Source organism: Asterias amurensis, chromosome 1, assembly GCF_032118995.1.
Source record: "Asterias amurensis chromosome 1, ASM3211899v1".
Lineage (NCBI taxonomy): Eukaryota > Metazoa > Echinodermata > Asteroidea > Forcipulatida > Asteriidae > Asterias > Asterias amurensis.
Window position 1 is genome coordinate 14,452,394 of NC_092648.1, and position 27,373 is coordinate 14,479,766.

General features: G+C 37.4%; 1 protein-coding gene across 1 annotated transcript; it reads right to left on the minus strand.

Moving 5' to 3' along the window:
* On the minus strand, positions 1-26,926 carry LOC139946722 (glycogen phosphorylase, brain form-like). The gene is made up of 21 exons (XM_071944380.1): positions 26,726-26,926; positions 25,243-25,369; positions 21,262-21,363; positions 20,597-20,675; positions 19,783-19,886; positions 18,979-19,110; positions 18,134-18,245; positions 17,777-17,859; positions 16,771-16,914; positions 16,018-16,110; positions 15,060-15,206; positions 13,990-14,153; positions 13,343-13,457; positions 13,048-13,149; positions 12,219-12,366; positions 11,328-11,528; positions 10,971-11,050; positions 8,122-8,249; positions 7,462-7,596; positions 6,968-7,034; positions 1-6,217 (listed from the first exon to the last, which is right to left on the minus strand). Exons 1-21 carry the CDS (start codon positions 26,842-26,844, stop codon positions 6,011-6,013), a joined length of 2,589 nt encoding a protein of 862 aa, XP_071800481.1. The 5' UTR covers positions 26,845-26,926; the 3' UTR covers positions 1-6,010.
* Positions 26,927-27,373: the final 447 nt, after the last annotated feature.

The following is a 27,373-nucleotide window of genomic DNA, read 5'->3' on the forward strand; positions in this document are numbered from 1 at the left end:
TTGCTGAACAACATCAAGGTTTCAAAGTTTTTAATGGTTCTTTTATTTGAATCAAACAGCAGTACTTGCATAAATGGATAAATCACAAAAAGAAAAATGAGTGACAACCAATCTAACTGGTACATCCTCTCTCTCTCTTACATGCACAAACAGGGAAGCAGAAAAAAATACATCAAAATCATTCCGGTTATTCTAAGGTTTGGGTTCGCACTATTCTTTGCTGGAGGTCCACATTAGTTTCATTTTCAATAACTTGGGCTTGGATGTTTATAAATACAACGGCGAAAAATTCAACATTTTTTGAAGATTGCGGCAAGTAATGACAAGGTAGTTCACTGATCAGTTGGCTGGTTATCATCCAAAATGCTTAATTTGTGTTTATGTTATATTTTTTTTGCCATGGTTTGTTATGGCTAAAAATACTGTTTTGCTCACTCAAGAAAAAAAAAATCAACAAGTTTTTCTTGAATTTTTCAGAGAAAAACAGCATTTATCCACCCAAAAAAGTTTTCAAGAAAAGTGTCTGATTTTAAAAAGCTTAAATTTCAAACGATGCATACACAAATAAAAAAAACATTTATTTGTTTCATCTTCTTGTCAACGATACATGTATGAAGCTGAGCCTGTTTTTATCCAAATATCCCAAGTTAAAGATCAATCACAAAGGGAAGAAATTGGGAAGTGGAAATCGGCTCGAATAAACTGTCAAAGACCAAGTTGAAGTTGGCCATTTCAAGAGAATTTCCCCAGACTTTTCCCCAACTTTACAGGATTTCCAGTCATAGAATCTAAACTGCTAGATTTGTTTTGGAAAAAAACATGACTCATCTAGCACTGCAACATCCACTTGACATTAGAAAATTACGTTTATTGGCATACAATCTATTATTTCATTATCTTATAATCATCTCTTTATCTACAATATAGAGTCTACTCCGTTCTTAAAACGAAACACTTGGAAAGGTGGAACAAGCACTGTTGTTTTAGCATGTCAAAGTTATTTTTTGTCTACAGCAGAATGAGTGTTATAGAAAGTTGAAAAGGTTGTCTGCTAGCCTGGTGTGTCGAAGCATAGATCAATGACTGTCAGTATTTTGCTCGCTGTGCTGAGTTTACCAGGACTATTCAAAAGTTTTTAAATTTGTCTTTCTCTGAAAACAACTCTTTTCATTTCAGTTAACATTTCAATGAAGATCAGGAAATCTATTGGTGACAACACCCGTTTCAAATATTCCTTCTTTAAACAAACAGTGACAACAGAAAAACGCAACATCATCTTTCAAACGGCCAATTTTGTGGACTAAAGACATTTTATTGCTCTTTTCGAGCTAAAAACCCTGAAGATGGTTGCACTACCCTTCCAAGGCAAGTCAAAGATAGTTCTAATTCTGTACAGAAAAGTTTATTAGATAGGAGTACAATATAGCACCAGCTAAGAGATTAGTATTTGCACAATTCATGATTTTTATATTCATGGTTAACAACTGCGATTATCTTTTTTTTGTCTAAAGGAAATTTCAGGAATGACAGCTGCACTCATAATGGCTAGTGTCAAGTCTTACATTTCATCTATTATAATTACTTCAGGTTACAACTGATAGCAGGGCAGGTGCTAAAATGCTCAGTAAACTGATACACAAACGTTGTTAATGGCCGCTGGTTTCAATTAGTAATATTATATTTTTCAAATAATTTATTGCAAATCAAGCCAAGAAAGACATACATACATTATATTCTACAAAGAAAACATTGAAGCAGATGGAACTGAGCATAAAATTGGTTAAGTTGGATTTATCAAGGTGGCAAATAACAAGTCACCATCCAAACTAATAGCACTGCAGTCAAATTTGAAGAATGAAATCAGGCAATTCTTATCTTTGACAAAACTGAGAAAAACACAAAGTTGTATCACAGCATAAAGCTATACAAAAAACACCATTGTTTTAGCAAGTGGTAAAGAGAACAGTTTAATTTCTTAATAAAATCATAATGACATCAGATTGTATGCTTGAGGAAAATTATTATGAATTTAAAAAACACCAACAGATATTTATAATGGAGCAACCATCTTGTTTTTCTCCCATTCAAACGAATATAAATGAAACCGAGGCTGGAAAGGAAAATAGTCTGGCCCCTATTATAGTAGGGTAAGAATTATAAGTGGATATGATTGCTATTGTATACCGGGAACATGACGAAAGATGGTTGCAACATGATCTGTCTGTTGAATGATTCACGTGATGAGGATAATCTTCTATGGAATTTGAGGTATTGCATGGTGCAATTTTGAAAGCATTTTTTTTGTTTTCTTCTGTAGTATAGAATTGCCAACCTCGAAAATTGTCTTGATTTTTTTTAAGGGTTCCGTTTTTGAATCTGAAGAAAACAAATTTCACCTTTGGAAAGCACTTAGACAGTGGCAATTTTGATGTACAGAAAAAAAAATTGCGAGCTGAGAAGTCTCCCAAATTAAAAAAAACCACTCCTCGATAGTAGAGAAGTCTCCCAAATACCAAAAAATCTAATCCATGGTAGTAGAATATATCTATAGCAACACAAGTTCTCAAAAGAACATAATCTTCACAGCAAGTAGATATACGGTGAATCATGCAACTAAGAAATCCCCCAAAATATTTAAAATGTATAAATCATATAAATTACACTGGCAGTTTATACTGGTATGATGTTCAGAGGGTCCAACAAGACATAAACTAGCACTCAGCATTCAAATGGTGAAAAAAAACCTGAAAACAGCGAGAGAAAAGGGTTTCTTAGATAAATGCACAGTCACAATTATTGACATACATTTTTTCCTGTCCATTTTATGAGCAACAGTTTGAAAACTATAGATTTACTTAATATTTATCTGTTGTTCATTTGGTGACTTTATATAAAATTAGTACCGATGATTATGGCTGTGCAAAAAAGAAAAGTATTAGACATAGATCTCTCTGTCCAAATTCTGTATGTTTTGATAAAACTAACAAGTTTACTGTTTTACTGCATAATGTACAAGGCTTTAAATCTAATTAACATATTGTACAACTTTGGATAGTTGACTTTTCACAATCCAACTAGTCCTGGATATGACAACTTGCTAAATAACATCAACAATGGTACAAAGTTGACAATCCCAGGGTTTTATAAGACAATAGACAAAAAGGGGACTATCTTCATCATAAGATACTTATTTTTAACTTGTTCTTGAGGTTAAATGGTCGATTCAATAAGATCCTCATTACAGTTCAAGCAATTGAGAAGCTTTATCTATCAATTGTAAGTAGTATCTATACTAACTTTTCTCAGGAGGTTACACTCACCTATCGAGTGCAAACTTTGATCACCAAACAAAACCAATTCTAAGCACCACAGTATTTAACAAGTTTTCTATAACCAGTCTTAAAGTCTTCTACTGTTTTATATTTATTTCAGCTCTAATTGAAGTGTTTGAAACTGAGTTGTTTCTGTAATTTTCCTTGTAATATAAACATGCAGCAAATTGTAAAACACAAAACCATTGGCAAAATTTTCCCCTTCAATCAGTTGACAATCATAATTGAGACTTTAACTATATGACACACAAATTATACTCCAGAGTGTAAAAAGTATTGTAAACTTCCTCAGACTTGACACAATAAAACCCACCAGAAATATATAATCATTGCATAACATCGCTAAAGATATGTTCTGTGTGTTATTGCTCTTATCAGTTTTTGATTAACGCCATAGAGTCAGGGAAACATATTTATTACCAAGTGTTGTTTTCACATTTGAACACCCACACACATAACTTGAATGCCACATCAGTGTCTTGGATAAGACATTCCACCAACATGTTCAATTTCACTTGGCAATTTCAAACACAAACAGTCTTTCTTGAAGTGAAAACTTGAGTAACTTTCTGAGAGGGATAGATTTATCATATGTGAACTTCCTGTTTCTACAAAGCCCATTACAAACAAAACAGTGTCCGTGAAAAAGATTGTAGTAATAACATGTTTAATCTTTTCCCTGACACAGTTTCCTTGAGATGATCACTGCTTATTAATCGAGACACATTCAAGAGAGAACAAATTTGATCAAATTGTTACTGATTTTATACCATTAAAAAACATACATTCTTTGTAGAAACGATATACTCCACAAACCATATTCCCACCTAATTAACAAACCTCGAAACCAACTCACTTTCAAAAACTTTTAAAGTTAGTCCATAATTCAAACTTTTGTATAAAAAACCTATAGCTCTAAGGAAGCAAAATAGACTATAAAATATCTGGCACTATGTAAACATTTGCTGCGTAAAGGTTCATCAAACAAAAAACAAAAACTTTTGACAATTTTATAACTTCATAGTTTTGAAGCAGTATACACCATTAGTAAACATTAGTGGATGAACTGGGAACAGTTTTTGTAAACACTTCAAACTTTTTGGGAACTCAATCTACTTGACTTACTAATGGTGTTTACTTATTTATAAGGGAGAGTAAACCATTGGTTATTTATTACATCACCGATGTCTAAAACTATCCTCCAGTCCTGATTTGTTTTTATTAACTAAAGCCCGAAAGATTATTTTTAAAACTTGATTACATTTTTGAGGAAAACCCCAACAAGGTCTTTTCATATCTTTTTTAAGAACAAGAAATGGTCAAGCAACTACTCTGAGATTGTATCCACTGTAGTTTTAAATGATATGTAACTACTCCACACTGTGGGATACTGTGCACAGTACACATTTGTACATATTTAGCCTACTTGTGCCACCATAAACAACCCATTCAGATAAAGGGTTTTAAATGGTCATACAACTCACTGCAAAAAGTTAGCGATAGTAGAAGGGTTTTGATGCCTTGTTTTTTCTCAAAACTGAAAGCAAACCCAAGATGGAACAATTTCTTAAAATGAATGCTTCTTTACCAAGGTTTTATACCAGCAGACCTTTATCCTGCTGCAGCCATCTTTGTCAGGATCCCTGTACACACATTGATGGGTGTAATACTCATTTCACTGAACAAGGGACCAGACTATTTTTCCCTTCCAGCCTCGGTTTGGGTTTCGTTGATTTGAATGGAAGAAAAACAAGATGGCCTCAACACGATAAAGGTCTTTCAGATAAAACTTTGGCGGATGTCACCAATGCTTTACTTTCCCTATGAGCTGAGCTAAAACTACAGCATAGGAGAGGAACGCAAGTCTTCAACACTGATGCAATAAAAAGTTCTTTTAGCAAAATATTTGTATTGTTTATTCGTTCATAGCACAGATCAAAAATATTATTATTCTACAGTGATCTAGCTTTTGTTTTTGTCCGAGCAAAATATTGTTTATTTAGATTGTTTTTTAACAGAATTGAATCAATCACCCTGAAACAATCAGAGTTAAAATCTTATAAAAACAGAGGAAGTAGAATGATGTTCCTGTAATTTGTCTGAGTCTTGTCTAAATGCAATCTGACAAATTATTATTTTCTATCTTTATCCGGCAGCAAGGCTGCAAGCTGATACGATTATAAAGTTTTGAAAATTTGAAGAATTTTTTTTTGGTAATTTAATAAAATTTATTATTCTAAAAGTTCAGGTACCGCATTTAAATACGTGTACTTCTTAAACTATTGTTTATAATTTGATAATTTAGCAATATATATATTCCTTTTTTGGAACCACATCAAGCTTGTTTAGCGAGGGAGGACAGGGAGGGGGAAGCGCGTCTCTAAAAATGGTTGGAAAATTGACAAGTTGTAAATTCCCAACTTAAGTTTTTGATGCCTTTGAATCTTGATTAAGAAGACCCAGTTTGACAGAAAAGAATTAAGCTGCTCTTCTAAAGTCAGCTCTGTATTTTTGTTTCACTTTGCTCTAGGAAAGTCGATACTAGATCAATTTTCCTTTCCACAATCTAACTGGGAACGTCCTAACCCTTCTCTAAGTGCACCCTGGTAGAACGTAAATTGCTTCTTCACCCAGAGTGACCCCTCTATTACACCCCTCTTGCTAAACGCTTCCCCAGTTTAGTACGACGGGTGCTTCTGGCCCTCTTTACTTGCGTTGATGGCGTCCTCCCGGAACTCTGGTGGCACGTTGGGAGGGGGCAGCTTGATGTCGTTGGGCTCCACCCCCCAGATCTCTCTGGCGTACTCGGCAATGGTGCGGTCGCTGGAGAACTTACCAGACGCGGCGATGTTCATGATGCACTTCTGGGTCCATTCTTTGGGTTTCTGCAAGATGGATGTAGGAGAAACTCACTCACATGAAATAGTTTTTAAAATAAAGGTTCTCAATTTCTCTTTGATAGAGTTAAAGGAACACGTTGCCTTGGATCGGACGAGTTGGTCAAAACAAAAGCGTTTGTAACCGTTTTGTATATAATGCATATGGTTGGAAAGATGTTTTAAAAGTAGAATACAATGATCCACACAAGTTTGCCTCGAAATTGCGTGGTTTTCCTTCTACTGTGCGAACTAACACGGTCGGCCATTTATGGGAGTCAAAATTTTGACCCCCATAAATGGCCGACGTGTTAGTCGACGAGGTAAAAGGAAAACCACGCAATTTCGAGGCATGTTTGTGTGGATCATTGTATTCTACTTTTACAACATCTTTCTACCCATATGCATTTTATAAAAAACGGTTACAAACGCTTTTCAAAGACCAACTCGACCGATCCAAGGCAACGTGTTCCTTTAAGTAGTCTCCACTCAACACTTCATTGCAAACATGGTCAGTTATGACATTTGGTCCTTGAAAAAAAACATAGGAACATTTTATTGAGTACAAGGGCTGATCTACATATAAATGCAATGTATGCTTAAATAGACATTTCAGACTATTTAATCACAATTTTTCTGGTTTTTCCAAGGGCTAAAAATCAGACAATCAGACCAAAGTAGGAAGAATAACATGCTTAGAATGAAAACAAGACATAGTAAGGAATTCAAATATACATTCAAAAAGGAAAAGCTACTCACAAGGAAGAGTTTGTTAACCCTGTCCTGGGCTTCAATGTAATCAGCATAGTCAGCAAGAAGCATATACCTGCAATACATACAAGAACAAAACTTATATAGATATTTTAAGCAATGATGCAGGCATATAACTAAGCACAGACAAATATCGCTTAGCAGAAACTTGTTAAAAGCTAAAAATTCACTGTTGTGACTGGTACCCCTTCCTTTTTTTTGCTTAGCTTAGAAATTTGCTAAGCAGTACTTTTTGTTTAACAGCTTTATGAAATTTGGCCCTGGTGAATAGACCCTTCCCACAAAATATGTAAAATAAAGGAACATTGTGCCCTTTTCTATGGGAATGATGGTGGCGTGACGCAGACACATTTGCTTAGTGCACATCTTTATGGGGTTTGGTGTTTTTACTTATTTAATGGAAGGGTCTCTTGGGTCAATTATGAAGAGAAAAAAAAAATTGTTTTTGTCACATAATGGTACCGAAGAATATCTAGACTTACGTGTCATGATAGAGGAGATTATTTGCAAGATCCCTGAAAGCCTCCGGGTCGTGTGGAGAGAAGAATCCTCCCATGATCTGATCAATGGCTTGCTTCAGCTCAGTGTTATTGTCGTAGTACTGCTTGGCATAATACCTAAAGATAACCATGAGATAAAATAACTTTACATATATGATGTTTAAAGATTTTCGTGGTGTGAAAAATAAAAAGTAACAAAAAATTAGTAAAATTTCAGGTACAACCATGTATTTAAAAATGGAAGCAGACAAAATGACAAGAATTGATTTGATGTACATGTATGGGGTCTGTCCACACTAATAGGGTCATTAGCAGTAAGAAATTAAACAGAAGAGTTTTCACAGACAACCATTAAAAATGGGCAATGGGTCTCACTTAAATAACTTTTGAGTTAGACAAATTCATTAATTATTTGAGATATTTTTTTATTTGTCAATACCAATAAAGAATGTCTGTCCTCGTTACACACATTATGTCTTAAAAGGCAAATTCTTAAATATTCAGACATTTTGTATACTTTTTGGCAAGCAAAATCAGTATCAGCTGGGAAATGTAAAACAAAAAAGTGTCTTTTTGTGTTCCCTCTCAGCCACAGACCAAAAGTTGTATTGACCAATTAGTGTGGATCTCTTTCTGGCTCACCCTTCATGCCTGAGCTGTTCAACCTGAGGTACAGTCATTCCAAAGATGAAGATGTTATCATCTCCCATCTCTTCCTTCATCTCCACATTGGCTCCGTCCAGGGTACCGATGGTCAGGGCACCATTCAACTGAGGATCAACATCGATTCAGGAAATTAGAAACGTTATTATCTCTGATCATAGAAGTGCCTTCAGCCAAAATACACTTTGACTTTTATAAACGATATTCATCAGGGCTTAAAATCGGTGGGAAAATCCAAAAGACTGCAGGGCGTATAGGTCAAAATAATTCATGGACTATAATTTTTGTACAATACCAGAAATGAAATGAGAGAGGGGAAAAAAAAAGGCCTACACAATTAAACTGACCTAATTTGAACAAGCGTTGAGGGAACGTTTTTCTCTTTTTATAATGGGCAATTATTCTTCAAACTCAAATGGAATGGAAGATACTTATCAGACTAAAAGGCAATATTTTAACAAAAACATTAGACTGCTGGACTTGTCCAGTCATAAGTTACTGGCTCGATACTCAATGGCCTCACGCCTGCGGTCTAGTTATTTTATTTAGCCCTGTACATAAATGAACAAACAAGGAAGATATGCCTACACTTGAACAGATCAATTTGCATTTGAATCAAACATAATTCAATTGACATTCAACGCTGCTATTTCAGCAAACAGTATACTTCTTCAGATATGGCTCAAAGTCAGCAAAGGAAATGTATCATGATCTCTTCTAGACAACATCTAAACATTGTGACCTTTCGGTCTGAAGATGGTCTAATAGAAACATTGCCTGGGGCAATTAGTGTTAAATGTCTGCATCGTCAAGCCCCCAAAAATATAATGGTCTCCCTTAGCGACCGGTCTGGAAACCATAGCGATATCTACGCAAGAAAGTCAAGCATCATTAAGCCCATGATTTACAGAATACATTATAACAGTTCTCCAAACAACATTTCTCATCAATAACTCAAGTCCATTCGATGGTTTGATAGTACAACAATGCAAATAGCTACATCAATATCAATTGAACACGATCTAAGCGGACCGAGATAATTGTGCTGTTTGTGACTGCTGACCCAGTTCTAATAAAAGTTGGAAATAAAATTGATTAGTGTGTGATCAAGGGTCCCCATTTAGTGGGCCTGCCTGTGGGACTGCCTGCCTGCCTGTTCCGGGTTGCCCTTTTGCACCACAATGTATTTTGATGTTTGTGCAATAAAGGTAATAAACTAAACTTAAAGGCAGCGGACACTATTGGTAATTGTCAAGGACTAGCCTTCACAGTTAGTGTATCTCAACATATGCATAAAATAACAAACCTGGAAAATTTGAGCTCAATCGGTCATCGAAGTTGCGAGATAATAATGAAAGAAAAAACACCCTTGTCACACGAAGTTGTATGCGTCTAGATGGTTGATTTCGAGACCTCAAGTTCTAAATCTGAGGTCTCGAAATCAAATTAGTGGAAAATTACTTCTTTCTCGAAAACTATGGCACTTCAGAGGGAGCCGTTTCTCACAATGGTTTGTACCATCAACCTCTCCCCATTACTCGTCACCAAGAAAGGTTTTTTGCTAATAATTATTTTGAGTAATTACCAATAGTGTCCACTGCCTTTAACTAATTAATCAAGACTTTCTGACATCAAGTTCATTATACCTGAAGTGATGTTGTCGTTATGAATAAACAACAATACATTGGTAACAACAGGCGGGGTAGGTGGAAGCCTGCAGCAAAATGGGAGACTTGTGAAGACAGTAGATGGCAGCAGACTTACTGGGTAAATCCATTGATCTCAGAAATATCTGCATGGTCAGAACTATGTTACCAATGAAGATTTACCTAGTAACTCTGTCGGCGCCTAGGATTCCATAGTTTCCCCGTTACGAGGTTAGCTATTTCACAATGCAAAGGGCACTTACGAATGCATATCCCGTCCGCCAATTTTTGACTCAAAATGGAGGAAAAGGAATAGACCCCCAAAATGTTTTTCCCCTTTCTCAAAATATAGTCCTCAATTTCTCAAAGATAGGTGCATTTCCACCAGTTTGGTAGTTCTTTTTCCAAATATCCGGGTGGAAGCATTTTACTTGATCTTTTGAAACTTATTCCTGGTTTTGAAACCAGGTTGTTTCCAATGTTATACAAACATTTTTATTCCTTGTTTTTCTGTTTGCTTTCTACCTCTCTCTCTTCTCCCTCTCTCAGAAGTGTGTTGTGAAGTTTTTTGTTATCACCTCAAAATTTGTTGATCGTCAGGCAGCCGTCATATGTGCGAAGTTTCAGATCGATGACGTCACCAGAGGTCACGTGACGTGGCACTAAAGGTGCACTATTTGAAATCGTATATCTCCCGAAGTAATTAAGCGATAAAGTTGAAACTTGGTAGAATGTTAGATACTGGCAAGTTCTTGTAAATTGTGAAGTGACGTCACGATGACGTCATTACATGATTTTTTATGATATTTTTCATTTTTGCACCTTTAAGTCATAAATTGCTATCTGAACATGGTATAGTCCAAATTGTTTCTTTGAATAGGCTGGATTGGTCATTACTGCTTTGTTGCCAATAGAATTTCAAATTCAGTTGAGAAATTTAAAAATGTTATCAACGAAACCAGCTCTGCATTTGTGCACAAATGCAATCATGTCTAGTTCTGTTTGCTTTCTACCACTCTCTCCTCTCTCCATGTTATTTTTTTTAACTTCACTGCTTATGTTACACTTATATACCTGTTCATGTTTGTTGTGTTGTCATTGAGCCTTCAAGAAAGACTCTGCTAGGGTTGAAACTCCAGGCTATGAACTATTTTTTTGCAAAAATATACATCCTGTACTCACCATAAATTTCATGTTGCCAGTGCCAGAGGCCTCTGTCCCTGCTAGAGAGATCTGCTCCGATAGATCCGCGGCGGGAATCACTACAACCAACAAAGTTAAAAAATGATTACCAAACAAATTTTTATTAGCTGTATATTGCTTGTTACTGGTATTCAGTTGTAGTTTGCTTATCCTGAAAATCACATAGAAATTTGGTTGGTAATCCTGTTTTAATCAAAGAATTAAAGAAATTTCATGCTTAGAAAACTTTGGTGCTTAGCAGCTCTATGAAATTGGGTCCAGGAAAGTGTTCTTAAGCTAGAGAGCTAAGAGCTATAATCTAAAGCAAAAAGAGGAGAAAGTAGCCCTTGCGGTTACCTTTTTCAGCTAGCGATACTCTGTAGTTCTCTAGGTACACCACTTTGAGGCGTTCACCGACGATGGGGTCATTGTTGATGACCTGACCAATACAGTTGATGAGATAGATGATCTGTTTGGCTGTGTGGTAACCAGGGGCAGCCTTGCCTCCGATCATGACAGTCCGAGGAACGAACACTCCATTGGGATTCTTCTTAATCCCTGTAAGGAAATTTTAACAAACAACAATTAATGCTGAACCAAATTTTTATAGGGACTAATGGAAAAACTTAGTAAGTACGACTTAAACCCACGCATGGCAGTAGTGAATGGAATTAAAGTTTGTAGTAGCACACTCATGTTGTTGTGTTGGTGCAAAAACATCATATCCCCATAAAAAAAATACTTACAGGCAAGCTTGAAATTACCAAAATAGTGTACCTCGTTTAAAAAAGCCTGGATGTACACACAAAACAAGTATGTCAAGATACATTGTTTTTGCACAGAGCATTTTTGTGTGAAATATGACAATTTTGCAAAAACGATTGGCACTGATGCTAGGATGAGACAATCTTTCTGAATAGTGGTGGTTTCTGAATAAAGACCTCTTGCTCAGCACGGAACATACCTCCTAAGAATGTGCGTCTTTCATTTCCATCATTTTTGGGAGTTGATTCCTCTATGCACAATTTTGGCTGGCAACAGCCAATCTCTCTCATACAAACACTGGTTTAACGTTTATGATTATAGTACACTCCGCTCGTCTTCAGGAGAAATACTTAGTCTAGTCATTGTGAAATCGGCTGTTAGCTTGGTAGGATTCCAAACCAAAATCTTATGATTGCAAGTCCTGCAGTCTAACCACTGGACCTTGGTAACCTTTGCTAAAGATAAAGAAGGCAGATAACTTACTGTTGTACATAGTGACGATGTGAAGGGCATTGAGAAGTTGACGTTTGTACTCGTGGATTCTCTTGACATGGACATCAAACATTGACACTGTGTTCAGATCGATGTTGTGGTTCTTCTTAAGATAAGCTGCCAATTTCATCTTGTTTTCCTATGGATCAAAGAGGACGGTACATGTACTAACTGGAAAGTACAAGTGGGTAGTTAAAGGACGTTAAATACCACAGTAACACAGTTTTTGGTTATTTATGGGGCTATTTTTTGTGACGTACTTCCCTAGTTTATAGATCCCTTGCTCTAATGTCACAACCGGGTACAGTCTGCCCATGGTCAGCTGATTTGGAAGTTGAATTGAATGTCAATTTGTTTACTTCACCCATTTAATTAATTCTTGCTCTGTTTGTGAATTTTTTTTTTCCTCGTTTTGTTTTCCTTGTAATGCGCAGTAGAGTATATTTATATAGGTCACTGCGCAATATAAATGTCCGTATTATTATTATTATTGTGGTCTGAAGCAGGGAATTCCGCACTTATGTCAAGCATATTTCACGGCTCAGCAGGGAGTTTTTGCTAGTGTACGTGCACACTCCATGTAACTAGCCATTCAGCTTCCAGCTTCAGTTTGGTTGCAATGGATTGAATGGGAGAACTGATGGTGGCACCATGACAAGCTCTAAAGCCCATAAAACTTAACTAGATATCAGTGTCTTGTTGGACTGTGTTTGTCTTTGGATTTTTTTGTTCACAGAACTCGGGAAAGTACTGAGTACTCAGTGCTTTATTGGTTGAGGGGTAAAAACAAAATTATAAAAATTGACTTGAGGCAACTTACCTGTTTGACTGTCTGGACAGCCATAATGAAGTTGTTGTCATTAACAATGGTCTCCAACTCTCTCAACTGGTCCAGATTGGTCGTCCAGCCGTCACCAATCCTCTGCAGAATTAAGCAGGACACCAATTTTAAATTGTACATACATAACATGATAGTTTGGCTGGTAACCTTATTCTGGTAAGCATAGTTTTGTTGTGCTAAGCTACTCTTTGTGCTTAAGCAGCTCAATGAAGATGGGCCTAGGTGCCGAATTTAGTGGCCAGAAAAAGAGGATGGGAAGTACTGAGGGACTGACCTCTTCAATGACCTCTGACAGTCCCAGGTTGCACAGCAACATCCAGCGGCGAGGTGTGATCCCATTGGTCTTATTCTGGAACCGCTCTGGCTGCATTTCATAGAAGTCCTTAAAGCTGTAGAATAGGAAACAAAATGGAAATTGGTAGCTTGTCAATGAAGTGCTATAAAACCCTTAGTCGCAGTTAAAAATTTGCTCTAGTCATGCAAAGTTTGTGGGATCCACTGCTATGAATTTGAACTGCCTCAAGCCATCGAGCTAACCGGTGGTCTAGTGGTAAGACATTCGCTCTAGCAATGCAACGGTTGAGGGTTTGAATCCCACCAGAGTGATTTGCCTGTGGATTTCTGTTCACAGAACTCTGGAAAGTACAAGTATAGAGTGCCTACTACACTTCGTTGTAAGGGTAAAAACCAAAACAAATATACAAATTTGTAATCATCAAAAGGGCTTTATATCTTTTTGGCTCTGATAAAAAATCAATCAAACACCACAGACAACTGTTTTCTTAACAAAATTCATGTTTTCTTTTACTGAAAAAATATATTTGGAAAGATGTATCACCAACAAATTTAATTTATTAGGCACTTCACAATATGCTACATACACACAAAAATCCCCCGAACGTTGACAGACATCCAACTTACACATGTGTAGTGAGAAGCTTGGAGTGAATGGCTGCAACACCGTTGACAACGTGTGTTCCTACCAGGCAGAGATGAGCCATGTTAATCCTTTTACCACCCTCCTCTTCTACTATTGACATACGACGAAGCCTGTCCATGTCACCTGGATACATCTCAGACACCCTCTGAAGGTAGAAAAAGGCGAACGCTTGAGTAAAAAAAGTATCCTATGAACCGATTAGATTTTATAGGATTTGGTTTATCACTATTTATATACAAGTTTCCAATTGAAATTGCCTTGGCTCCCGTGCTTAAAAATATGATAATTGTACATTAAGAATAATATAATATTAAGATATTAAAGAAAACTAGTATCAAATCCAAAATACTTATCAATGATAAAGTAACGCTATTAACGATGTACACAAAAAGGAGAAGTTTATAAGAAAATCTGAAAAACTTTGCCGATCATATTGTGGTGAGTCATAGCCGGTCAGACAAAAGTTCCGATGGCTGATTCATCTGAGTGTGGGTTCGATTTGAAACCAGGTCAATTAACACTTAAGGCAAGGTAATTAACCGTAAGTGCTTCTCTTCACCCAGGTGTACAAACGGGAACCTGAGAGGTTATGGACCATCTATTATATCATTGGTTATTAATGTTATTATTATTTATTTGGCCATTTCACTAAGAACAATAATACATGTAATTGCGAATAAAACCATACAAAAATAAACATGTTGAACAGAACTACATGTAGGCAAACAGGCTAAATAGCAACTAAATCACTGGTCCTGAATGAAGATGACTGATAGCAAGGTTTGGATACAACAGAATAGATAAGAGAAGAGCGTAGATTGGGTAAGGACAGGAAGAGGGGTGGGAGAGGGAACAGCAGAGAACTAGGGACAGAGACAACCCATTTCAAGCAGGCCTGGTTAACCCTTTAGCATTAATTGTAAAGCAGATTGGGGTTGTATACTCCGCAGGGAACTGAGCAAGTTTGAGGAATGGTCCAAGTATGCCTGATAGGCAGGGTTGATTAGGTTGTAAAGTGCCTAGATCTAGCTACTGGGGTATTCTCTCTTACCTTGAGATGTCTAGCATTGATCTCATAAATGATCTGTAGATGTCGAGGTAGAACAGTTTCCAGCATGCTGACGGGCCAACGCTCCAGAGCCTCAGGTAGGATGGTGTGGTTTGTATATGCACAAGACTTCACTGTTAACTCCCATGCCTGAATACATCAACAACCAAACATGTAGCAAGGTCAGATTCTGTTATCCTGAACTAATTTCATAGAGGGAGACACTAGAAACATTCTGTATACAGGAAACAATGTTTTTTGCTTATGACACTCTTTTGGTCGAGCTAAGAATATTCTTAAGTAACTTTATGAAATGGGGACTTGTGTCTGGATTTTGCAAAGCACTAAGGGATACCTGTATACGTGTCTCGCTATTGCCATTGTGTCCTTAATTGGTCACATATGCACGTTTTGACCTGCCTAAAACAGCTGTTGTCCAATGATCTGCCTCTATTTGCATGAGGGCGGAGGGCACTGTCTGAGAGTGTGATGTTAAATGTAAGAGGTCTATCTCGAACAATTTTCTCAGCTATAAAATATAGATTTTCTTGGTTAAGGGAAGGTGCCTGAAAAGATATCAATCAGTGCAAGCTATTTTTTTTTCTAATAACAGGCATGATATTTGGCCCTTGGAACATTTATCAAGTACTAGGGCTAACCTGCATGTACCCATGATGTAGGCTTAAACAGACTTTTCAGGCTATTTAATCACACTTTTCTCATTTTTTCCCACGGGCAAGAAAAAAGTGGAAATCAGACCAAAGTATAAAGAATATCATGTCTGTATTGACCATTCAATGCTAAAGCTCGGTTCATACTTCATGCGAGGCGAATTTTTTTGTTGATGCAACAACCTGTACGCACTTCCATTCCTTTTGTGACACAATGAAATTCGCTTCGTATGGAGCCTTCGCAGGAAGTATGAACCAGGCTTAATTTGTTGATTGGAGCCTATACTGACCTTCTCCCAGCTTAAGTCCTCAATGTCAACGAAGATCCTCATCAGCTCAGGGATAGCCATGGCAGGGTGGGTGTCATTCAGCTGTAGAGCTACCTAGATTAGAAACAGAACAATAAACAAAGCACTCAACGTCAAGACTTCCAACTATATCTAAGAACTACTTCAAGTTTACACTCCGTCAAGATATTTTCGCTCTTCTCAATGAATGGTGTTGTCACTTTGGTCCAGTGGTTAGACTGCAGGACTTGCAATCACAAGGATACTGGGTTTGAATCCTACCAAGCTAACCGCTGATTTCACAAGTATTGTCGTCTAGTTACTGAATCACAATTTCTTGATTTGTACAATTCATAATAAATGTTGTGGCTAGACCAATTTTAGTGATGGGCTCTGAATCCAATGTAGTCAACCAAGGGGCGAGCGGTTCAAACAACATTATTCATCAATACTGAAATGCCATCTTGAGAAAATCTGTGCTTGGCAGCACAGAATATTTTGCTCAGAGTGTTGGGCAAAATTTGTTAGTTTTGGGACTGGCTACAGCCATAGATGTAAAACCAATGTTGGTATGAGAGGTATTGGCTGTTTCCAGCTAGGCGTTTATTATCCCCCTTGTGGGAGGTTTCCCGAGTTCCCTTGACAGGAAGATTATCTAAACAAGCAAACAATGGATGGCAATGGATGTGGCAGTATCACCAATGCAAAGATGCAGTGGTCTAACCAAAGCCAAAGTGACAATTCATTTATCCTTACCTTATCTGGGAAGCTATCAAAAGAAGTGCGGACTTTTTCCTGGCTGCCGAAGCGAGACGACTTGAAGCGACGAATGATGTCTTGAAGAGTTGCTGCCACCATGAAGTACTCCTGCTTGAGGCGAAGCTCTTTACCCTCTACAATCTGTAATGGTGGAAATAAAAAAACTTATTGCTGAGCACAAAACAAAAATCAGTAACTAATCAATAAAAACCAAATGGTATCATTTTTTTTTTTAAAGGCAGTGGACACTATTTGTAATTACTCAAAATAAATATTAGCATAAAACCTTACTTGGTAATGAGTAATAGGGAGAGGTTGATAGTTTAAGCATTGTGAGAAACTTCTCCCTCTAAAGTGATGTAATTTTAGAGAAAGAAGTAATTTTCCACTAATTTGATTTTGAGACCTCAGATTTAGAATTTGAGGTCACGAAATCAAGCATCTGAAAGCAAACAACTTTGTGCAAAAAGGGTGTTTTTTCTTTCATTATTATCTTGCAACTTCGACGACCAATCAAGCTCAAATTTTCACAGGTTTGTTATTTTAAGCATATGTTGAAATACACCAAGTGAGAAGACTGGTCTTTGACAATACCAATAGTGTCCAGTGTCTTTAACAATAAGAGCCCACTGCCTTTGGCTCTATATTCCCTATACTGCAGTTGTGAAAGAGTCCCTAAAGCCTGTGCATTACAGCCCTAGGTAGGCCCAAAGAGTTTTTCTCAACCCCACAGTTACTCCAGCGCACTGTCACTCTCCAAGCCCTATTCCATGTGGTTCCGGTTGTAGTTTCAAGAATACCCCAAGGTTACAGCTTACCCCTACTCCAGAGCAGTGGGGGCTATTCCCCGGTGTATGCCCATTTGCAGGGGTAGATCAAAGGTAAATCGATCAAAGTTTGAAAGGGCTGGCAGTTCTTCCCTGGGGTTGCCCCTGGAAAGAGAGCAGTGTGAAAAGGGCTTTATTGAACACGGAAGACGGCATCATGTTACAGCTACACTTACATTGTCATTTGGATACAGCACTCTGGAGATGTTCTCAGCTTCGTTTCTGTTCAACACAGCTTTGATGTAATCACCATCATTAACTGCATAAAAAATACATCACGTAAATAAAAAAATCCTTATTTCTAATGACAATGTGTGCAGTGTGACCTCAAGTGTCGGCTATTTTCTAAATAATGTATCTGTGTGCTGTGTGACATAAAAAATCATTCATAATTTTTTGGGGAAAAAAAACATTAAAAAAGTGAAGAAACGGGTGCACCCTGCCCAATTTAGCTTCCAAATACACATTTTTACTTTACAATAACCAGTCATTAAACATTCTTTTTTGTTCTAACTTAAAAAATAATAACTTACAGAAGCTGAGATCAAAGCTGTTGGGTGACTTGGCAGACCACAACCTCATGGTATTGACAGTGTTATTACGATAGCCTGGGACCGGGCTGTCATACGGCATGGCGAACACCACCTGTTTCAAATTGAGATGGAGTCAAGTGGATTTTTCTATTAGTCAATTTGTCTGCTTTCAAGGTTGATTGCATTTTCATAATTCATTCATTTTCATGAGAAGCGTACAACACTTGTTTAGGGAACCATACGTTTGTGAAAATCCTTGAATCTTGTGTGCATTTTGGATGCACGCCCAAAGTTTCGCTACTTCCTGGTCCAAAGCTGATTCACATTTGAATGTAATTTTACCAACCTCACCCGTTTTAACATTTAAAAGCATTTCTTATGACAAAAACTCTGAAGTCTGAGAAGACCATAGTATTTCAAGACGGCATAAAAGCAAAGTACAATCATCGACTTTTGTTTTGCATAAGTCATAAAACAAACTTACATTGCAATTCCTATGAACTTCTGGTAATAATTGAAGCCATTTTATGTAAAGTAGGTGACCGTACAGTTGAATTACAAACAGGATAAAAAGTGGCTCTTTGGTGGCCTAAAATGCGCACTGCATTAATTAAATCAGATGAATTAATTCAAAATACGGGCAAAAACAAAATTAATATTCTTTATCCCTGACGCATATTTACCATCTATTAAAACACATTATTCCTTGATGAATTCCATTGGAGTAAAAACAACATCCATTGATTAAATTTGATTAAACACATGCACACTTCAATATGATACTAAAATTTAAAACAAATTTGACAGAAGAAAAAAGAAGAAAAAACTGGAAAAAGAAAACTCACCGTTGTATTCACCCATTTGGTCTTGTCACCCCGCTGTTCAGTGTGACCATAGAAGTTAATAGGGATTGTATACTCTGGCCGTGCCTTTTCCCATGGGTTCCCGAAACGCAACCAGTCATCAGGTTCTTCCAACTGGAAAGAGAACAGCCAACAAGGAAATGTTGTGATTATTACATGAACGCCGGCTGTAAACGAGAAAAACCTTTAATCAGAGTTTAAGCTCTTACAAAGAAAATAGTATTCAATGTGTCGAGGGCATTGGAGTCTATAAGTAATTAATTTTACACATAAAGCCAAGCTCAGTAGTAACAATTTGTGGGAGATCAAAATATATATAAAAAAATTCTATTTTGTAAAACTTTGTTATCAGTGATCGCCTAACATCACAAGGTCACGGATGGCCACTTCAAGGTGAGGGCTTACTTAATTGATGTCACCACGAGCATACTGCCCCCCTACTCATGGCCCTGAAGTAGGGTTCCCCCCTTTCACAATCCCCAGGTATCATCCACAAGGAGCCTAGCTGGTAGAGCAGAATGCCTTCCCAACTTTTTACAAAACAATTATGGTTTAGGTCCTTACTCAAGAGCACAAGTGTCATGACCGGGATTTGAACCCAGACTCAGCTGGTGACAACACCAGAGCTTGGGTCCTGTGAACTAGACCGCTCTGCCACAGCACACCAAAATGGGATAGTTTCTCTTTCTCTACCACTAAATATCTGGTATGGCTAACGGATTCATGCATGTCAAATGACACTACAGGAATGTTTCTTTCATCTGTCAATGGCAGATAGTCTGTTACCTGTTTGCCGTCCCTGATCTTCTGGCTGAAGATTCCGTAGTCATAACGTATGCCATAGCCATAGGCAGCTAGACCTAGGGTTGCCATGGAGTCCAGAAAACAAGCTGTTGTTGATCAGAGAAAACAAAAGTCAGAGTTCAAAGGTCAACTTCTAATTGTATTTTGTTTGGATACGTTTGTGGAAGACAAATAAAAAGGTTTCCATTCCTGTAGACTTGTTGACATTTGTGGGTTTTGTTCTGTCTTGAGCCACATGCCAGCAGCAGCATGAAAGGCTGCAATGACCCCCATGACCTTTTTGTAATGAACACCTGGATATACGAACCAGGAAGGCAATCCTTATGTTTAATACAGCACCACTTATAGACTGATACTTAATCCTTTATCCAGACATGCTCCAAAGCATGGAGTCTTATACACTCTAGATGAAGGAATACTTGTATTTTCTCTGTTTGAAGACCTAGACTTTCAAGGGCACTTAGTATCTCTTTCTTTATCTACTGCTATCGTAACCTAAATGTAACTTGTGTACAAACATTGTTAAGTATCAGAACGCCATTTGGCATTTGTTAAGCTGGTTCAAGTACCAATAAACCTTAGATATGTTTCCACTTGATGAGGGCATCAGTGGAGAAACTTGCCTTGCAATCCAAGCATGCACAACACCATAACCACATACATCATCATCGAGCTGTTATCTACTTTGTACATATCCCAAGCCGTGGAGAGAACACCCCACTTGAAATCACCATATTCTCCAAGTTGTACATAATATTGAGCAGAACATGTATGAACAATTTGGGGATGAACTTACCTGCAAGTCTCCCGAGACCTCCATTGCCAAGTCCAGCATCTTGTTCAATGTCCTCCAGCTCCTCAATATTCAATCCCAGCTGTAATGTTAGCAATCAATGAAGTTCCATCAATCCACAGTGTATCATTTACTTACAGCTTTAAAAGCAAGCAGGCCCACAACTCCCACGGCAATTGCAGTGGTACCCTGTGCTATTGATGTAGTGCCCTTTGCAAAGTTCGGATATAAATGTATATTTTCCACATAGAAGTGCCCCTCACCTGAGGAAAACTGCTGTGCCCATTTCAAGAACGAAATTCAAGGCCTGAGCAAGTTAAGGGAGACTTTATCTCCTTTAAGAGTGATCTGCTTACCATCAGATAAAATAATATGGCTACAATATGACACAATATTTGTTGTCTTTCCATGAATAAGATCAAACATTATTAAGTGAAGATTCCATACATCATGCATAACAAGAAATGAGCTTCCAAATATCTTAGGAATACTTACCAGCAATCAGAAGATCGCTATGTAGCAAAATATTTCAAGACAAGTTGAGATATGATCTGAAATGGACAGCAGGTCTGACCTTTATCTGAATGATCGCACTCACTGGGAGAACCTTTCAATAGGTGTATTCTGAATTCCCCTCACATTAAGTGAAATGATTTATTTGAACCTACCTGGTACAGAGCTTCATCACACTGACTTTGGATTCCCAGATTCACCATGGTATTAGTCAGTGTGCGACCAATGTAATACTCCAGAGACAGGTAGTACACTCTCTGGAAATAGAAAATAGAAAATAGAAAACACCAAATGTTGAAACTCATCCTTTTTTGTATTTTACGTACCCAAAAAGATACATTTGCCACTAAATTTTATATCAAATTAAAAATAAGATATAAAAATATACAATTCCAATTTGTATTATTGATTGTGTAGTCATTTTTATAATCAGACATAGTTGTACATGCACAACGTTAATAATTGCAAACATCAGGATCTTGGTAAACAAACTTTCCTCCATGAATGATCAAAGTATAGAGGTCATGACCAAGCTTTATATATATATTAACGCTTTTAAGTATCACCTTAAACTGAGTGCTATGTACATGTCCCCAGCTGGAGTTAAGCATTTCTGAACCCTGTACCATCTCAACTCCTTAGAAATAGGCAGCACCGGCAACTGAATAGGTGCACCTAGGTTGCTTATCATTCACATCAACAATCATTACCCACCCAGTCCAGGTAATTAAATAAACCCCTTACTGGTGTGAGAGGTCACTGAAGTTTTAATGCGACTTGCCCCAAAACACAAGTTCCATGATAAGGATTCGAACCTTCAATCCAGTGACATTGCAATGACTATCTACATGTTGTATACTATATTTCAAGCAGCTCAATTGCATGCCATTGGAACTACCATCATGCACTCAATTATGATTTGACCGTCAAATTGGCGGACATAGTAACTACACAATATCATTTACAACCTTGGGATGTTCTTGAAATCATAAAACTATTGAGACAGCTGATCATGGATTAACCTACAATATTTCAAACAGGCTGTAAGATGTGTAAGCTGAATGCTTTTGTTTTAATTTCCTCTTGATGATACAGCTTATTTCAGCTGAAGGTTTAGGCCTGCTGAATAAATACAACCCTAGTGCACACCGAATTCAAATTTCATTAGTCATGAGCACTCCAGATAATTGACAACATAATGCGAGGTACCCAGGGTGAGCCGCACATGAACGCCATAAATGTTAACACAGACTGAGTACTTACAGCTACAGAGCTTGCATCCCTCCACTTCATTAAATATTCACTGGAGCGTCATGATTGAGTGGTCTAAAAGCCCCGTATTCATTGTCTATTGCATGCAGAAGTTTAAATCCTGGCCAGGTCTGACACTTAATTGAATCCCTTAGGCATCAAAATTGAAATCTACGTATTGGCAGTCACCATAATAAATTTGTTTCCTTTTCGCGAGATTAGATGTTACGACAAAGAGCCTGAGCACCAAGAGATGTAGCCAATGCATTATAGAGAACTAGTGTTAAATGCCCTTTTTTGCTAGCTCATAATAAGAACCATCACAATAATTTCCACAAACTTCCAAACAACAGTCTTTTTATCCCCCAGAAATCATGGATTTCATTAGCATAAAATAATACAATTTATTGCATTAATAATATGTCAGTGTACTCATGTAATGCTCACTGCTCAATGACCTACCTACACACATAAAATACACAGGTACACATTCAAGGGTATCAAATATCCTGGCTTACAATTTAAAATTATGCGAGTGAAATGGAGAAGTCGGTCAGCTCAGCATATTTCCGGAGTGACAGTGCAAACTATTTGTGGCATGCTTAGGATCAGATTGGCTTGATACCCATACATGAAAACTGAGTAGGTTAAAACCGAATTGGAACTTGGAAGTGTCTACATTCATTGTACATTCTACATAATTCACTTGTATGTTGGTATTTTGTGGATAGTAAGGTCAAAGGTGACATACAGTGTCTTGATAATTATTGACATGGTGGGGGAGGGGGTTGAGGTGGGGGTCAAGTTGTGATTGGCGAGGAGTCTTGTTCCTTTCATCTGAACTGTATGTAATCAAAGAGCAAGTCTTCTTTGTACAAAACTACTGTTAAAGTGTTTCACCAAGAAAACAGCTGGTCAAGTAAACATTCATCCATTGAACGATTTCCCTTGTATTATAATATAGCGGGCAAAATGCTACACAAAATGTATCTGATTGCTACTCAAAAAACACCAATTTGCTAGATAATATACTTGTAGTATTCAGTATTCACTTAACAAGTTCAGCCTAGGTATTTTGCTATGCAAAATTGCTGAAAGAAATTGTTCCCTGTATCCAACTGAGAGTTCTGATGGGTTTTTGTTGTTGGAAGATTTGTAACTGGGATTTAAAGACTGTAAAATTAAAATAAAAACACTTGAACTGAAACATCCAGGTATATGTAGTTTACTTTCTAGGCCAATTTCCTTGTGACTTGACAAAAAACCATTGACCTCAGGAAATTGGTATAGAGGGGAAAAAATGAATGAGGAAATAGTTTGTACACAGGTATAAAAGAAAAAAACATTGACACATTTACCTGTACATAAAACAATTAAACCTTGAATCATTCAAAGAGTGATACAATTTCAAGGAGATACCAGTAGACCATGGACTTTCTTGAACTGAGGAAATCCGACTGGACCAGAGCCAAATTTGTTTTGTATTTTTACTTTGATCATCCAACTTTTGGGATGTTAGTTAAAATAGTATGTTCAGCAAAATCAATGGCCCTAATTTAAATAAAATTCTGTCGTACCGTGATGAGAAATGTTAAGCTCAGTTAAGATAAAACACTGAACCTTGAACTGAATGAAATATGGATCTATGTACTTGAATCAACTGACTGATCCATTTCTATCAATTATCAATGTTGTTTCTGATTTGAAATCTTCATTTAAATAATGATGGGTCTATAAAATGCAATTTTATTCATGCAGTCCCTGGAGATGCACCTTTGTGTTCCAATTACCTTAGTATTAAAAATAAAATTGTTTTGCCATTGTAAAGGGTTCTTTGATGTGTTTCTTTTTTGTATTTTATGTAAATTTCCGTAATCATGACAAACAGTGTGAAGTCATGTCGGGCAGAAATCTTAACTTTGCGATTAGTTTAAATGCACAAAACAGGGACAGAATTTAGGATATTCTGCTGTGGATGTCATGTTTTCATACACATCAGGGGATTGGGACGTGGCCCAAAACATAATCCTAAAATTTTTTTATACTTCAGGGGCCCTTTAGGGCTTCTAACAACAAGTCCATTTTCATATCAGAACACGTACTTTCCATGGACACTTTGGCCTCTTCATATTAAAGTTCACATAATAATGCATACTCATTCAAAGTTACACTTAAAACAAACAATTTTTACTGAGGGTGGATCAACTGAACAAAGTTCAATTGTGTCTGAAAATGTGTTGAATTTTGCAGACAGGTTTAATGTGTTACATGTAGTCCACAACTACATAATACTGGTACTGCTAAAGCACATGGACAAAACCAGTCTTATACAGCGCTCAGGTCCGTCACGCAGTGACGCTCATGGCACTTCAACATTATTACCCCTGGTCACTCACTGGGCCTTTAATCATTCCTTAAACCATCTACGGTCCCTGGGGAGTATACAGCCTGTGCCGCTTAATGTAGTGCAATCAAGGCTAATCAATCACAAGAACCAACTCTGCCCTCACAGGTACCCATTTACCCCTGGGTGGAGAGAAGCAATTATAGTGCAATGTTTTGCTCAAGGACACAAGTGTCAGGACCGGGATTCGAACCCACACTCCGCTGAACAGAATCACCAGAGCTTGAATTCGGTGCTCTAATCCGCTCGGCCACGACACCCCACATCAGTATGCAACAGTGCTAGTGTTTTAACTGAATGAGTAACTAGCCATAACCAAACACTATGTCCCTGACTAAGGTTAAAACTTTTCACCTTATGTGTCCACTGAATGAACCATACATGTAAATGTACCAACGGGTACAATGTTGTTCCCTTAATTTTGCTCAAACAGTCTGCAACCATAAGGCGTACATATTGTTTTTATGGTGACAAAACTCACCTTGGGATCTTTTTCATAGTAGTACTGCTGTGTTCTTATCCAGCGTCCCACAAGGTGATCTCGGACAGTGTGGGCCAAGGCAATGTAGTAGTCACGTTGAGTTGCAACATTGCGATCTTTGACTAGGCTAATAAGTGAATACACAAATAAATGAAGAGTAATGAATTTCAACTTGACTTGACATACTAAATGGCAGATCAGTTAGAATTAAATACAATTTGTTGTGCAGACTGTAAAAGTTAAAACATTTACTACAAACGTAACCACTGCTCAATTGTACACAATTGATTTCAAAACACAACAACAAGCAAAATAGCTTAGCAGATAAACAAATAGGCTAAAAGTAATATATGTGAGAACAATTTCAGCTAAACTGTGTTTTGAAATCAGATCCACGATACTTTTGACTGTATTCAATCAGTGTTTCCTATGGTTGATGAACTAACAATTCAAAAAGATGATTGGAGCAAAATTTCCTGAAAACCACAAACTGAAAGCGCTCCCACAAATGCGCAATGATTGCATCCAAATTGTGAGTTCTTTTAAAGAGGTCAAGAAAAAAGCCATTGTCAAAGAATGAGAGATGTGGTCACTGAGAGTGAAACCATGGAGCTATCCTTTTTCCACGCTGAAGCTATGGAGGTCCATTTCTATTCTACCTCCATAAGGTTTATCGCAAAAAGCAAAATATCAAGAGAGGGTGCAGTTGAACCCACACAAAGATATAGGCAATGCGTGCGCGAATCGTGCATGACAACAAACAAGGTCACCGCATAGCAAACTGCCCAAACTGCCTACCCAGAACGCATTGCCGTTCTGAAACGCATTAAACTTTATGCTGAAAACTGCGATAACGCTACCTCAGTGAAATCATGTTTTAATGGGAAGGGGAAACACTGTAGTGTAGTGAAACGAATGAAGCTGTTGTGTTTACCACCATAGCCCAACTATGTTATACTTGCTGATTTAGTGATTGCTGTCCTGAGCTGGTTTTATATATGAATGAAGATACGCATTCTCATTATCTGATTATTACCAATAATATAATATTAATAAGAGGTGTGGCTAGTCATTTTCATACAAAATTGCCCGTCACCAATGTGCTTTCCTTTATGCAGGATAGGATAACATGACAATTAGTAACTTAAAAATTTTTGTAATAAAATATGTCAATTTATCAACAAAGTTTGACCAACATTATAATTATATAGACAGTTAACTTTACCTACAATCTGACAGTTGATTGAATTGGTTTGTTTTCTCAAATTCACAATACAATTTGTAGCATTTAATTAGAAGATAAGTTCTAAATAAACTCTATAATAACAGGGAATGCTGTCTTAAATGTCACTGCATGTCACGTCACGGTGTCAGCAGCTAACATAAGAAATATCCGTAGAGCCTAGAGGAGTGTACCTGAATATCTAGGGTGGCTCTAATACATTTTCATGATAAAAATAAAGACGGAATTTCTTTGGTTCACCTGTAATGAAGATGTCGGTTAAACGTGGTCTTGAAATTGGCAACATCCTCCACTTCAGCTATCCCTCGGACGCTAATCTGTTTCTGTTTGTCCACGTCTGACTTGGGCTTGGCTGCCATCGTGAAAAGAGGAAAACTTGAGCAAAACAGACAGCCCTTCCAACCTTTTCTCACTCACGACAGGCGTACGTGCATATCAGCCGGCTAAAATGATGACCCGCATAATTTATGCCGGGGAATTAACCCGTTAACCCAGTCACGATGTGCGCATGCACACACACGTCCGTACACATGTATAACGTGATGTTGTTTTCGGGGAGGGGCGTTTACTAATTAGTGGGGGGGGGGGGGGCTCTTATATAGTACACTAAGGAACTATCAGAAACAAATACTATTGATAAAATGTACTTCTTGGTTGAACTTGTGGCTCACCAATTTTTGCTTTCATTCATTTCGTCCTATTTCAAATGCTGTGTATCCCTTTTAGTCTTATGCTTTTAATTAAAATTATATTTATCATTTTATGCAAAATGATTTATTTAAATTGCTAATAACAGCTGCTTCTGTTTTGTTGTAGTGTTTTTCTTCAGTTGGCTTTGATCTTTGATTAAATAGCTGTCTCGCATAGTTGTTAAGTGCTTTTTGATCG